Source organism: Quercus robur, chromosome 1 (assembly GCF_932294415.1).
Source record: "Quercus robur chromosome 1, dhQueRobu3.1, whole genome shotgun sequence".
In the NCBI taxonomy this organism is placed as follows: Eukaryota; Viridiplantae; Streptophyta; class Magnoliopsida; order Fagales; family Fagaceae; genus Quercus; species Quercus robur.
The window spans coordinates 13,034,023-13,049,618 of record NC_065534.1 but is presented as its reverse complement, the minus strand read 5'-3'; the positions used below and the strand labels follow the sequence as shown (position 1 = coordinate 13,049,618).

General features: G+C 31.5%; 1 protein-coding gene across 1 annotated transcript; it reads right to left on the bottom strand.

Moving 5' to 3' along the window:
• Nucleotides 1–6,078: 6,078 nt before the first annotated feature.
• On the bottom strand, nucleotides 6,079–14,574 carry LOC126721936 (fatty acyl-CoA reductase 3). The gene is made up of 10 exons (XM_050425033.1): nucleotides 14,410–14,574; nucleotides 14,216–14,319; nucleotides 13,689–13,891; nucleotides 13,495–13,595; nucleotides 13,056–13,248; nucleotides 9,141–9,302; nucleotides 8,872–8,953; nucleotides 7,516–7,782; nucleotides 6,508–6,635; nucleotides 6,079–6,411 (listed from the first exon to the last, which is right to left on the bottom strand). The coding sequence occupies exons 1-10, from the start codon at nucleotides 14,486–14,488 to the stop codon at nucleotides 6,258–6,260; spliced, it is 1,473 nt and encodes a 490-aa protein (XP_050280990.1). The 5' UTR covers nucleotides 14,489–14,574; the 3' UTR covers nucleotides 6,079–6,257.
• Between the last annotated feature and the right edge of the window lie 1,022 nt (nucleotides 14,575–15,596).

Sequence of the window (15,596 nt, the reverse complement as noted above, 5' to 3'; positions counted from 1 at the left end):
CATGAAAGTTTGCGGGGAAGCCAAAGTCACTTTAGTCGATGGTAGCGGTAGGTAGCTTCACTGGTTCAGATGGAGCATTAGTCAAGACTTCGTAGAAGTATGGAAACTTTACGATCTCATAGTCCTCATACTCCACATCTGCCTTGATTCCTAACTTCGAAGCCCAAAAGAGAGAGGGGTTAAATAAATTTTGTATTCCACATCCACACACACAACAATAATAATAATATGGAAGCAGCAAAAACATACATACAGATACAGTTACAAGTCCCTCTTTATCACCTATGTACAGATTTTATCACAAGAGCACATGCACACATAATTTTCATTCATTCACACAACACAAGCATTCATGGTTTGTTTGTTTTGAACACAAATCTTAAACACGGTACAGTAAAGTAGGGAGATACATACACAAACAAAGGAAACATAACATAAAATGCTTATATTAATTCAACAACCAACCGTCATTCACTTAAAACCTGAAACCCCCCAAAACCCAAATAAAAAAATAAAAAATAAAAAAAATTACCAAACCCTAAAAACAAAACCTACAAACCAAGCGGAAATCTAATCCACAGAAAAAAAATAAATAAATAAATAAATTCATCAATCTAAACCTTAATTAAGAGGGTCTCCAGCAGTTTCTTTAAATTTTTGTACTATTTGGATAGTGAACAGTGACATTTACCTACTTACTTTTTCAAATACATATTCCAACAGATTCTCTATCCTTTCTCCATTTCATTTGAATACTATTTCTTCATTCATTTTTTATTCTTTTTTTAATCTTCATTTATTCTTCCTCTATTCATTCTTAACAACTATATCATTTAAATTTTTAACAAAAATATTTAAATAATAATAATTTCTTCAAATTTTTCATTAACCATATTTCTCAAATGGTAATATTTTTTAAGAGATTTTTATTTTTATGAGTAATGTTATAGCCACAAACTAAATTACAACATTTTTACAAACTGTTGATTTGACCAACTTTTTATTGGTTTTCATCTAGGCCTACCATTAACACCACATTAGCAGTTTATAATTTTCTTTTTAAATGTTTGTATCTCTAGCATTATTCTCAAATGTTCAAACCAATCATTTTATTTCCTATTATTCATTAACTTATAATTAACTGTTTAGAAAATTATAAAAAAAAAAAAAAAAAAAAAAAAAAAAAAAAAAAACTTACCATATTTTTCATTAAAAAAAGTCCACCACACACCACACGGATTAGACCAATTCCTTTTATTTCTTATTATTCATTAAATTATAATTAATTTCCTTAAAAAAAAAAAAAAAACTTAACATAATTAGTATCATTAAAAAACAATTCTACCACACTTTTCTGTTTTTTCTCCACCCCTTTCCTTTTTTGTTTCAGAGAGAGAAAAAAGATCAGAGAAATCATCCCATAGAAATCGCCGAGAGAGAGAGAGGTCGTCGCTGCGAAGGCCCGCGGAGATCATCCACTCACCACCATTGGTCCTCCTCCTCCTCACCACCAAGTGCATGCAAACCTAGTCGGGTCAAATCGGCTTTTGTCTCTCTCTGTTTTTCTTCCTTCTTTTCTTGTTCTGATTCACTTTGTTGTTACAATGGAGCTTAGATAGGCTTTCATGTTCTTGATCTGTTATTTTTGTTTTGATTTTAGATTTGTTGTTCTAATTAAATTTGTCTTTTTCCCTGTTCTTAATCTGTTGTTTCTATTCTGATTTTAGATTTGTTGTTGTAATTAAATTTATCTGATTTTACTTTGACAAAAAGAAAAACAATGAGAGAGAGAGAGAGAGAGAGAGAGAGAGAGATGTCTCAAATTCTTGAATGAGAAAGAAAGTAGGCAAGAGAGAGAGAGAGCCTTAAGAGCATCTCCAACAGCTTATCTAAAATTTTGTAGTGTTTGAAGGGTGAACAATGACATTTGTCTTTTACATACCTACTTTTTGAAATACATTTTCCAACAGATTCTGTATCCTTTCTCCATCTCATTTAAATATTATTTCTTCATTCTTTCTTTAATTTTTTTTTAATCTTTCTTTATTCATTCCCAACAACTATATTTTTCAAATTCCTAACAGCTATATTTTTAAATTTCCCAACGATAACATTTTTAAATTTTCCAACAATTATATTTTCTCAGTAGCCTTTTTTTTAAGGGTCATATTTTTTCAAATGGTAATATTTCTATATAGTCATATTTTTCAAAAAGACTTGATAAATTTCAAGATTAACACAGATTTGATAAATTTCAAATTACATCGAATTTTACTTATACAAGACTAACATAAATGAAGAGAAATTTCAAATTACAATAAAGACTAAAGACATAAAAATTAATGCTAGCATAAAACTTAAAATTAGATGATCCTACAACTCACTATATTGTTGCCACAAGTGCTCAACGAGATCCGATTGGAGTTCAGAATGAGTTTCTCTATTTCTAATTTTTTCATGGGCTGCAATGAACGCCGTAAATTGACTAAATTCTTCTGTAGGCTCGTGGGACATTGTTGTATGGACGCTTTCAAGCACTTGTTCCTAATCAAAGTCTTCTGCTCCACTGGCATCACGTTCATCTTCAATTTTCATGTTATGCAATATTATGCATGCCTTTATAATGTAATCAAGAGCCTCTGTTCTCCAAAGACGTATAGGCCCACGAAAAATTACAAATCGTGCTTGAAGCACTTCAAATGCACGCTCTACATCCTTCCTTGTTGACTCCTAAGTTGTAGCAAAAAGACTTCTCTTTCTACCTTGTGGAGTTGGGATTGTCTTTACAAAAGTGGACCATGGAGGATATATACCATCAGCAAGATAGTATCCCATTGTACAATCATGACCATTGATTGAGTAATTCACTGAAGGTGCACGGCCTTAAACGAGCTTGGTAAATATAAAAGAATGGTCTAGCACGTTGATGTCATTATGAGATCCAGGTAACCCAAAAAATGCATGCCATATCCAAAGATCATACGATACTATTGCTTCCAAAATAATTTTTGGCTCACAACTATGACCAGTATACTTAACTTTCCACCCCGATGGGCAATTCTTCCATTTCTAGTGCATGCAGTCAATGCTCCCTAGTATCCCTGGAAATCCACATCTTTCACCAACTCTTAGCAACCAAGCAATGTCATTGCTATTTGGTGACCTCAAGTATTCTGTAGAATAAATATTGACTATGGCTTCAACAAATTTTTTGAGACTCTTTGTTGTAGTGCTTTCTCCAATTCTCACATATTCATCTATAAAATCTACCGCTACTTCATATGTAAGCATCCTTAGTACGGCAGTCATCTTCTGAAGGAAAGACAAACCAAGCACTCCGGCAACATTTCTTTTTTGAACAAAATATTCATCTTTCTCTTCTAGATTAGATTTAATATGTAGAAAAAGAGAATGATTCATTCGAAACCTCCTCCGAAATACATTAGGAGGATATACCGGTGATTCTGCAAAATAGTCTTGAAAAAGTCTTTGGAGGCTTGCTCATGATCACGTTGGATGAACCTATGGCTTCGAATAGAACCACGATGTGAAGTTGACGCCCTCTCTCTTTCTAATCATTCTTCTTCCAATGAAAGAAGCGTAATTATCTCAAAATCATCATTAGAATCTAAGTCATTTAGAAACAAATTTCCCAAGTTGCCGCCAGCAAAAAAACACACAATTATTGCAACATGTGTGAATTATTCACATACTGATACTTAAAAAACCACGCAATATTCACGTATTAGGGGAAGCGGATTAGTTTATTGACTGTAATAAGATTAATTAAATAGAAAAATAGAGATAAGATTAAGAAATAGAGTGAAAGAGAGACAGAGAGAAAAGACCCAAAAACCCAAAACCTAAACCTAGATACTGGTGAAGAACAATAGCAAATCATTCAAAACCACCAAATCATCAACTCGTACAATAAACTAATAAATTCAAACATGACAAAAACCCTATGAAATCAAAATTTTGGGTACCAATATTCAAGGTTGAGCCAATGTTTTCAAAACTTCATTCTTCGTCATAGGTGGCTGAGCCAACTTCGATTGAAAGCCATGGTGCAAGTCATTTTGTGAGAGGGAATCATTTTGTGAAGACAGCAACAGCGATGGGTTGATTTTGTGAGAGAAGAGTTTCTAAAGAGAGAGAGCTACGTTGATGTATTCTAAAGAGAAACCAAGAGCACAATGGAGAGAAGGAAAAGAGTTTTAATGAGAGAGAAAGAATAGTAATTTAATATGGGTGGGTAATTTTTTAAGATAAAATAAGTCTATGGAGTTGCTACAATGTTTTCTATATCAAGAGAACCAGTGTAGCAACTTCAAAAAATATTTGGAAAAGTTTTGCATTTGGAGAATCTATTAGAGCTGATTTTTGGGGTTTGCTCTCCAAAAAATAGATTTAGCTAATCTATTAGAGATGCTCTAAAAGCCTAATATATAGTATATGCCGTTGGTTGGCTAGCTTGAGGACTATTGATGTGGTCCTACCAACCAATGAGATAATGTCATTTATGCAAATGTGTGAGTGAACTTCTTAATCAGCACAAGGAATAAAAATAAAAAAATAAAAAAAATTATCAAGTGATATCACATTTACATAAATAAAAGCATTTTATTGATTGGGAGGTCAAGAAGGACCTCGTCAGCAGTTCTCCTAGTGGACCTAATAATTTCTCCGTTGCATGATTTCATGGCTACACTAATATGTCAGGTTTGGCCAAACCTATATGAGTTTCAATTTTAGATGCACTAAAACAACAACCTTACTTCCACACACACACACACACAAATCAATTTCCATTCTGAACCAAGAAATAAGTCCTTACTATTATCACTCACCACCCAGAGTCAATAACATCTCAAAAAATCTTCTCCCACATCTTCACCATCTTCCATCCTCACTTCACTAAAAGGAACTTTATCAAGGAGACCCATACTTTGCAAAACTAGTGGTTAACAAGGGAACTTGGTCAATTTACTGTTATACATAGTTGGTTACACTCTATCCCTCGATCCCCACTACACTCATAATTTCTCCCTCTAATGAAAAAATTAATATGAAAAGCCTTATTTACTTTCATAGTTTTACTACCACTGAATTAGTAGTTTTTTTGTACTATTGAGATATGCCACTTACTGAACTTTTACTGCTTTTGTAATGAACTACACCTACTGGTGAGACTGTTTTTGTTTCGGTTTTATCTTATTGCTGAAAGTCTATTGTTATGTTTTATTCTATCTATGGATATTCATTGTCCTATTCACTTTTACTTTTATCATTGTACATAATATATTGTTTTATCCTTTTATAGTTGGATACATATCAAACTTTCATTCATTATCCATACTTCCTTTGATTTCAAGGTAGGTTTCCTTTGTAATAAAAAAAAAGGTACACTGGTAACCATTACTCTTCTTTGGATAAATGTTAAGCTTTGGGCTTAAGACTCTCAAATAAAATCTCGAGCCTAACAGGGCTAACCATCTCGAATGTGCCAGAGAAGACCACAATAGAAAGTAAAGAGGAGAGAGAAAAAGAGAAGGAAGGGGGTGGGTACTATGTGGAGAAAAAAAAAGATCAGAAGCAAGGCTTGTTTACTTTCTTGTAAACAAGTCTCAGAATACAGTTTTCCGAGATGATGGATCCGTTTGGGAACAATTTATTTAGTTGAAATTGAAAAATTTTGTTGAAAATGTTAAAAAATTAAAAAATATTAAAAAAAAAAAAGTTAAATGCTAGCTGAATAGTACAATGAGACTTATAAATAGTATCAAAAAGTGCAATAAGATCTATGAATAATACAAAAAAGAAGCTAAAAAGTCAAATAAGCTTCATCACATTCCAAACAAACTCGATATATCCAAAGATTCCAAGCAAGCCCATATTTCCTCCCAAACAAGCTGCAGATCCCAGATTTTCATAATGACAGCAAAAAGAATGAATATCATAATTTTTTTTTTTCCCCATAATGAAAGCAAGAACAATGAAGTTCTTGTTATTTTATATATATATATATATATATTTAATTCATTATCATATATTGGTAACAGAAATCCATCACATCCCTTAGTACAACACTAGAACATATCATAATTAATACACTTGCCTAAGTTCTCAAATAAATTTGCAGCAATAATAGACTGCGTTGAACAGATATTTCTATATAAGTTACTCTAGAGGAACACACATGTTTTTAAAAGTAGTACAAACTCTGAAAACACAATACTATAATCCACTTGTGGATATCACTTAAAAACATATTTTACGATACCAGGTAAATGGACATTCAGAAAGTACTCGTCCCATTTGATGCATTTTGGATCGAAGCAAAACAAATCTGCCTCTGCACTACTTTCTCTTAATGCCATTCGCAGCCTCTCTGTGTTCATGTCATCAAAGCTATATGCAAAAGTAGGCTTATATTAATATATATATTGAAGGAAAAAAATGGTTAACTTAGCAAATACAAGAACCAAAGTAAAAGCATACACATACATGCCCCCGAAAAACAAGTAAGGCTTGTACAGTTCCACCAACCGCATCACAAAGTTGATCTTTCTTCTGAGATTGATATACGTGCCCTGAAAATACTTGCAAAGCGCTACATTCACCACTTCTAGTCCCTGTAAAACAAGAAGAAGAAAAAATCAATTGAAATAAAGATAATATATAGCTAGCAGAAGGAACTGAGGGCATTTTGAGTTCAGAAGATGCATGGTGCTGAGAGAAATACCATAATGCTATGGTTGACAAAGGAAAATGAAGCAAGAACATTTGACATGGCAATCGATGATAGATAACATGCACCCCTCTTGGTCACACCCAGCTATTTTATTGAAAAATGATTGGACTATTACAATTACAAACTTCTTGTTTTTTATTATTATTATATTTTGCCTTTGTTCGATTCGCTGTTGAATTTGTTTTCTTGATATATTTTATAGCATAATTAATTGACTATTGTCTTTTTATGTGTCAAACTTCAGTACGAAAATAGAAAAAAAAAAACAAATATATATATATATATATATTCTTTTTTATTCTATCAATATCTTTTAGGGGTTCAAAAGAACATACATATAATAAGAAAAAAAAAGTAAATAACAAGGAAAAATCAAAGATTAAAAAAAAATACAAAATATAATAGCATTACATTTCAAAAGTGATAAAATTTATTCCTCATGCAATTTTTTTTTTTTTTAACAAAAGTTTCTCTATAAACAATTAAATTTAATTTACTAGAGTTTAAATGTTATAAATTTAGTTATTTTTTTTATTTATACCCACTAATAATTGTTAAATGTAATGTGTGTATTATAACTTTGTCCTAGATGGATTCAAATCGGTGAGTATCACATATATCATACTCGGCAGCACCATTGATTATCACACTAATTTGTACCCAAAAAATAATGGAAAAGTTAGTAATACACCTATGATCACTCATTTTTATTCACGAAGCATGCATATCATATAAATGTATTGGCCAAACTAAGAACAAACCTTCAGTAGAAGCAAATAACGAAGGGCCATGTATCTTTCGAAGCTGGCCATGTCGCCTAATACCAAAGCCTTGGTAACCTTGACAGGTTTTCCATCCTTATTAATCCATGGTGTTTGGGAGAAGTAACGATAGCCGTAGTCTTGAAGATCCACGTTTCTCATAGGATTGCTTGCTGAAGAACCCACTTGGTAAATCACATCAGAAGGTTGATTTGCATGAGCTACCATTGCCACTATTATAGAATTCACCACAAAGTCTGCGGGTATCTGCATTTTTATTTACATTTCATTTAATAATAAACTAAATGATCAAATTCATCACATTTTTCTAACAATTTAAACTTTTAGAAAAAATTCATCTAATTATAATATTCTTAACACTCTTGGTCACACATTCACCCAAAGTAATTAAACCAAGGGAATCAATTTCATATCAGATGTCATTTCAATTTGGCCAAAGAAACAAAAATGTTTTGGTACTAGTTGATACCGGTGTATCATTTAGGGATTGCCTATATATGTGTGTGTGTGTGTTTATTTGTATTTATTTATGTTAGTATGAATTTATTCATTTTTATAGTATTTATTAACATAAATTTTTAAATCCACATTTTATAAGCCTAAATATTAGCTTAAGTACATTAACTAATATATTAGATTAAATAACATATTTTTTATTAAAAAAATCACAAATTTAACATTTTTTAATTTTTTTTTATTGTACCGGCCGAACGGCAAACCGGTCAAAATACCCGAAATATGCCCAGTACAACCGCTACAAACTAGTATAACCCGGTATTTTTTCCTATACATTTTAGAGGAGTACTAAGACCGATTTAATGCCCAGTACAATATATTTTTTATGTACGGGCGATACCAGTACAATATTGACTTCCTTATGTTAAATATGTGAGATTTTTAACTTAATTATTAAATGAGATATGGTATCAAAGCTAATCTTGAGTTCGAACTCTATACATTTTAGAGGAGTACTAATACCGGTCTATTGCCCAATACGGTATATTTCTTATGTGCAATATTGACTTCCCTATGCTAAACATGTGAGATTTTTAACTTAATTATTAAATGAGATATGGTATCAAAGCTGATCTTGAGGTCAAACTCTATACCCATTCAACCTCATGTTTAAAATTATTATGGTCAATGATTAAATTCATAGCTTCTTAGCCATTTGAGTTTTTTGAACAATTAAAATTAATAATTTATTATGTATCATGTCAAATGATTTTGAGTTCCCAATTCAAAGCATGTCTCCACTTTATCTTTAATGCTTAAGAAATTATAATATGTAAATAAATAATAATTAATGAGTTATGATTGACTTAATCAACTCACCAAATCAAGGGCTGCCTTAAGATCACCAAGAAAGACAGTAAGTTTTCCCTTACCATAGCCAACTGCTAGACTGTCAATAGTCCTGTAACATCAAAATGTAATTACAAATTAAAATTGCAATATAATTCAAACTATACTTTCTCTCATTTTCTCCATAACCAAACAAGAAATTAATGCTATAGGAAAATAAAATGATAATAAATTATAATTCAGAACAAGGGTTAATTGCCATTGCACAAATGTAATTAAGAAAGATTTTGTGTTCTCACCTTATCCCTTCAACCCAACCGGGGAAAGGTTCTTTGAAAGTACTGGTAACAATGGTAGGACGTAAGATAACCACAGATTCATTTTCTTTTAGATGCCCTATAAGCATCTCTCCCATTGCTTTTGTGAATACATAAGTATTTGGCCATCCGTACATCCTTGCCCTGATAAAATATTTGGACAAAGGTAGGTAAGACTATTAGAATTCATTGCCCATAGTTGAATGCATTATTTGTTAGAAATAATTTTTTTTTAATTCATTAATTTAACTCCAAGAAAGAATAATTTGGGTTTCAAGTCAATTCGAAATCACAAGAACATCAATTTATAAGAATAAAAAAAGTCAGAAATATAGTAACAATCCCAATTTATGGAAAACATCTAAGTGTAGCAGTACTTTTGCTTTACTTTGCCTAAAAATAAAATAAATAATGATATATATATATATATATATTAGCCTCACAAGCATTTGGCTAAAATTTGAAGATCGATGTCATAGAACAAACCCAGCAGGTTTTGCTCTTCCCCACCCAACATGATCAGTTTAGGTCAAACTCAACTCAAACCGATTTGTTGACATTCATCATATCATCACACTGTAAATTTATTTTACCTAACAGTAACTTTTGTATTACTGAAGTTTGGATTTTTTTTTTTTTTTTTTTTTTTGGGGATGAATCTGAAGTTTAGCCATCTATTGCAGCAACATTCAAAGGGATTGATATTCCTATAATTATTATGAGCACGTACGAGATAAAGACTGATGGATGGTGCCAAGCAATTAGGTAGATCATAAATGTTCCAATAAAAGGGCACCAAAACCACTCAGTCAAATCCAACACGACAAGGAAAACAATATTTAGGGTCTTTAAAACAGTGTCGTACCCCACTTTATTTATTGTGCCGCAAATGAAAAATCCTTGAAAATGCTTTTTGAGTTTTAGTCGGTGATAATTAATTAAGTAGTTGCTACTGTGCGAGTGTCAACTATATATACACGCTCATTGAAAATGTTGCTTCGTATTAAAGTAACATGACAAGAGGGCAAAAGTGTGACAGCCTAATACCAAAGTGTAAAGGTATCACATGGACCTCATAAAATCATATTCAATGCTTCTACCTAAGACCAATACACAGCAATCGGTATTCAAAAACAAAAACAAAACAAAAAACAGACCTAGCAAGGTTTATTTTTTATTTGTTTTTTCAGTTAATTACAATATACTATTAATCTATGTAGCTACAGCTGGTACCCTTTTCTATCTGGATTTAAATGGATTTTTATTTTTCTTAAACTCACACTTGACCATGCTCATATTCGGGTCAATCTAATGATTTTTTTTTTTTTTTCAGTTGTTTAAATAATTAAATAATATGTAAAGTGTTAAGCATGCAACATTTTAACAACAATAAAAAAAATAAATATTAATAAACAAATATATATATATATATATATGAAAAATGCCCAGTATCCATGACAATTAAATATCTTTAAATCACAAAAATTACCATTGTTAAAATATCAATGATAAGGGCATGGGTTTAATTATTTATATAAATATATATATATATATATATATTTATATTGGCATAAGGGTTTGACTGTTTGAGACGATAAAATTGAAAAGTACAAACTGGTTCAAAGTTTATATTTTCTATTATAAAATATTCAGAATTAGTGTAAAGGTTTTTTTTTTTTTTTTTGAAACTAGGTTTTGTTTTTTTGTTTTAAATTATAACCCATTTAATATGGCTAATTGGCCCTACTTGACCTGCTACAGTGATGTTTAGATTTGGAATTGACCTGCCTCTAAATATTGTACGAATCGACTGTTTGGAATTTGTCTATTCCTAACAGTTTTTTATGGGCATGTGTGCCAAGTAACCCATATGTTCAATGAAATTTGAGAAATCTGGTCCAAACAATAATAATTAATGATATAAAGTCATTTAAGTAGGAACTTAATGTTGTGTCATAATAATTAATAATTCATTGTAGCAGTTGCGTGAGGCACATCGAGACCCGCAATAACACTTGAATCATAAATGCACCATATCCTCAACGAACATGACATGTTTATGAATGAATAAATGAATATTGGATATCTCATCTCACAAATCTTAACATATTTTTTTTTTAAATGGGAAATAAGGCTTTTATTGAAAAGAGAAACAAAAAACAAACATAGGCTAAACCTTGACATATAGTATTATATTTTGCACCATTTATTCGATCTAATAAAATTCTTTATCCGGCCGCCTTGCACTTGCTGGATGGGTTGGATATGTATGCATTTCTAAGATACATGTCAAAATATTAAACAAAAAAATATAAACGTTATTTTTTTATGGGAAAATATAAAACGACTTTTTTTTTTTTTTTTTTGTTGAGATATAATATTAAACGACTTCAAATGTTTGCTGCCATTAGAAAAGGACACTCGAAATGTTTTGGTCTGATCTTAAAATATTGTTCTCGTTATTTTGCAGGTGCCAGGATATTTATGATGACCATCAAATCAATTTCAACTAACCTCCTAAAGTTTTAATTAATTCTTTGTCGTGATTTATTGAAAGCCAAACCTAACGGTTGCCTTTTTGCCTTAGTACGACTCTGCTACAGAGACTAGGAATGAGGAAAAATCATCATTTTTTACAAATATAATTTGATGCTAGCGGGGTAGTTTGTGTTTGGTGGGAGAGTCAGTTCAGGGTTTAAATGTGTGAAAGATGGTCCCAATAAGTTCTTAATTACTTCGTTATTAGTTGCTTTCGCTTTGTTTCATTTTAGGACACAATCAGTAAGTTGAAGCCAGTAAATTTTGTCTAGATTGGTGACCTATAAATCAGGAGTCTTAACTATTCATATGAACCTGTACCCCTTGTACATATGGACCTAATTTTACCTCTCAAAAGAGAAATTTATATAGGGAAATATACTTCTATTGGGATTTATTTGTTCCAACAACTTCAGTACACAACAAACTGAAAGTATTAAAAATTAAGGGTCCGGCCGGTTAATGGATTTTATCAAAATTAAAAAAGCTGTCTGGAAAATTAATCACTTTTTATAATAAAAAAAAATTCTTAAAATAATTTACTACTGTATATTCTAAAAATACACGTTAATAAAACCCTAAAAACAAAATAAAAAATCATCTAACAAACACACAAATACTAGTACGTTAATAAAACCCTAAAAGCAAAATAAAAAAATCATCTAAGCAAACATGCAAACACTAAGTCCCTGAGTAGACATGGCATCCTATGATTGGTTGTTGACCAACAAACAAACACAATTTTTTTTTTTTCACAACTTATTAGAATGACAAATTATAATTTGTAGGTAGTTACTTTTGCATGAAATCACTATTAACATCATTTTTATTGCCAATCACTCATACCTAACGGAGGGATTTGAATCGGATGCAATACCCACCCGGTATAAGGATACTACTGCTGGTGCAATTCACCCCTCCCACACACAAACATTTTTACCATCTTTTATTTTCAACTTTAGCATTTTTTTTTTTTTCATTCTTTTTTATTGAATGATCGATACTGAAAGTTACTTTTTCAACTGTCAATCTCAACTCTTGATAGCTATTGCACCTAATCACAAATCTTATTGATGACAAATTGTGTCACTAAATAACTTATAGTCTTGTTCATAGCTATCTTATTCTTATCCCAATTTTTTTTTTAAATGTTTGCGTAATCCCAGTTCAGTGTTAAAAGAAAATAATATTTTCAAACTTAATTACTTTAGTTTCATATGTACCCCTAGCTATATGAGACATGGTTGAATCACAAGGATAATACCTAAAATAAATTAAATTCAATGCAGGCATAGATAGCACCAAATTGGTTGAATAAACATTTAAGATTTTAGGGAATATTATAGTTAGATGACAAACCTTTCAAGACCAAAATCCTTCATGGCCAACGTAATTTCTTCTTCTGTAGCTCCCTCGGCTCGTAAGTCATTCACTTTTTCCTCAGCCAGTCTTTTCTCTGTTTCGATGTCTAATCCAAAGGTCCCATTAAGTGTTTCACTCATGCGATATGGGCTCTCCAGAATTAGTCCTCCTCTTTCTCCTGATACATAGGCTGAAGAAACACTACTAGTAAATAAGCAGGTTCTACTAGTATAACTAAAAATTGATTTTTAGGGAATGTTAATGCTAATTTGACTTTAACAAAAGTCAAAATTGAAGAATTTGACATTATCACTATGATATTCCAAAAGAAAATCTAAGACGCAACACTTGATAAACAAATTATATATCTTAGTTTTGTTCCCCCCAATAAAAAATAATAGTAGTAATAGTAAAAGTGGAAAGGTACTTCACTAACCTGTGGATACATGGATAAGCACCTTTAGATTAACACATTTTTTTGCGAAGTTCAAAACATACTTAGCTCCAAATGTATTGAGCCCCAATGCAACATCATATCTGGGTGACATTAAAAAAAAAAATGTATATATTAGTATTTCAGTTAAGTAGCTAAACCATGGAGTAGTAATTAACTTGGTACTCACTGATTACCTTTCATCAAAGTTGGTAGTGGCAGCTAAATTAACAATGACATCAACTTGGTTCAGTATCTCTTCCCTCAAAATGGAATCCTTCAAGCCCAGGTCTTCAAGAGAGATGTCCCCAGGCACCACAGTTATTTTTTCAGAGACAAAGGAATTTAGATTTGTACCCAACTTTTCCTTTAGCACTCTGAACAAGTCCTTCCCTATGATCTATTTAAAAAAAAAAAAAAAATGCAACAATATTGTGATCACTAGTCAATATTAGTATAGCTAGCCATTAATATAAAATTGCCAAATAGTGAAAGAGAATGGAGTAATAGTTGTAAGATCTTTAAATATTAGTATGCAAATGTTGCTTAAAAAAGATAATTAAGTTGCTTATAATATATATAATTAAGTTGCTTATAATATATATGTCCATTCCTGCCACACTTGAAGCAGAAAATACAAGAAATGGCAAGGAATGTTCGAAATATGTACTTCTCTCTTGTACTTAATGGAAGCTATATACCATATATATAACCATGTATATACCTCATTATTTAACCGATGTGTGGCTGACTTAGTATCCTTAGCCCTTAGAAGAAGATAGAGCTTCTTCAAGTCTGGTTGAACCCTCAGTACCTTCTCCACAAGAACTGCATCCATACAAGCAAATTTATCACTAAAATCATCGTTACACTAACACACTCAGAGAGAGAGAGAGAGAGAGAGAGTTAGGGGTGTACTCTTTGCTAGAAAGCCAGTAGCACCAGTGATTAAAATGGACTTGTTCTCAAGGAACTGTAATATACTTCCTAACTCCATGGAGAAAAATATATCAGAGAGCTAAAGAGAGAGAGAGAAGAATACTCAAGTGGAAGCAATAGACAGAATGGAGTGGGAAAATTTTGATGTCACTTCATATAAAGGACACGGGTGAGTGATGTACCTGTGGTGGGGTACACGAAAGTGGTTGGTGATTGTTTTCCTTTATAAATTCAGAGCCAGATCTTCAATTATTTTACCAAAAGAGCAAATTAAATAACCCAATTCACTGTATTTTTTTAATATATGAAAACCTTCTATAACATGACCCACTTTAGCTCTTAACATTTTGGGTGGGCGGTCACCTACACAAACCCAATATTTTACAGTCCACATTGGTGATTCTGACAAAATTTTGTGAACAGTGGTCTTATTCTTTGATAGGTGTAACCAACCCTCTGCAGTTAATTAACACTTCCGTGAAGCGCTGTCCTAACTACTAACGCTCTTATCATTATTGTAATATATATATATATATATATATATATTTTTAAGAATTTTTTGTTTTTTTTTTTTTTGGTTTTTTTGGTATTCAACATAGGCATAAAAATGTGTCAATTGTGAAGTATCATTGATCAATGTTTGCATGGATATTGTTACTTTCACATGCATATATGCTTTATATATCACAACATTATGGTAAATTACCTAGCTTTATGTTTGTATTGTGTAATCCTTCTTCCTTCAAAAAACACCTTGTGTTATTATCTGTTTTGTGTTCTATGATAAACAAATTCTCTATTTTGGTGAAACTTTGATTAAAAGGTTTATCAACTGCTGAGATTAGTAGTTCAGGAGAAGAAAAAAAATCTAGCTAGGCTGCAGTGTGCTGTACACTGATTGCAGTTAACTCTTACCTACCCTCATTATATTGAAAGAGGCTTTAAAGTATCCATCTGGACTATGTAAATTATCTTCATCCAAATTCACATATTACCCCATATTTTATTGTATGTTTCTAAACTTGGCCTTAGTGTTGTCGTTCTCTGACCAAGTCTATAATATTTAGAAGTTAACTAAGTTTTACAAGTAAATGCAACGTGCTGTTGCTATTGAACACGATACAGCCCATAATAATTAGAGTTGTCTTCAAAAACTGGGCAAAGCG

Bases quoted from the DNA above. Each gene is read 5' to 3' on its own strand.
- LOC126721936 (XM_050425033.1), bottom strand. From the start codon at position 14,488: ATGGAGTTAGGAAGTATATTACAGTTCCTTGAGAACAAGTCCATTTTA. The intron at 13,892-14,215 runs GTATATACATGG...TTTTTTAAATAG, and splicing joins CACATCGGTTAAATAATGAG to ATCATAGGGAAGGACTTGTT. The intron at 13,249-13,494 runs GTTAGTGAAGTA...GTGTTTCTTCAG, and splicing joins GCTTATCCATGTATCCACAG to CCTATGTATCAGGAGAAAGA.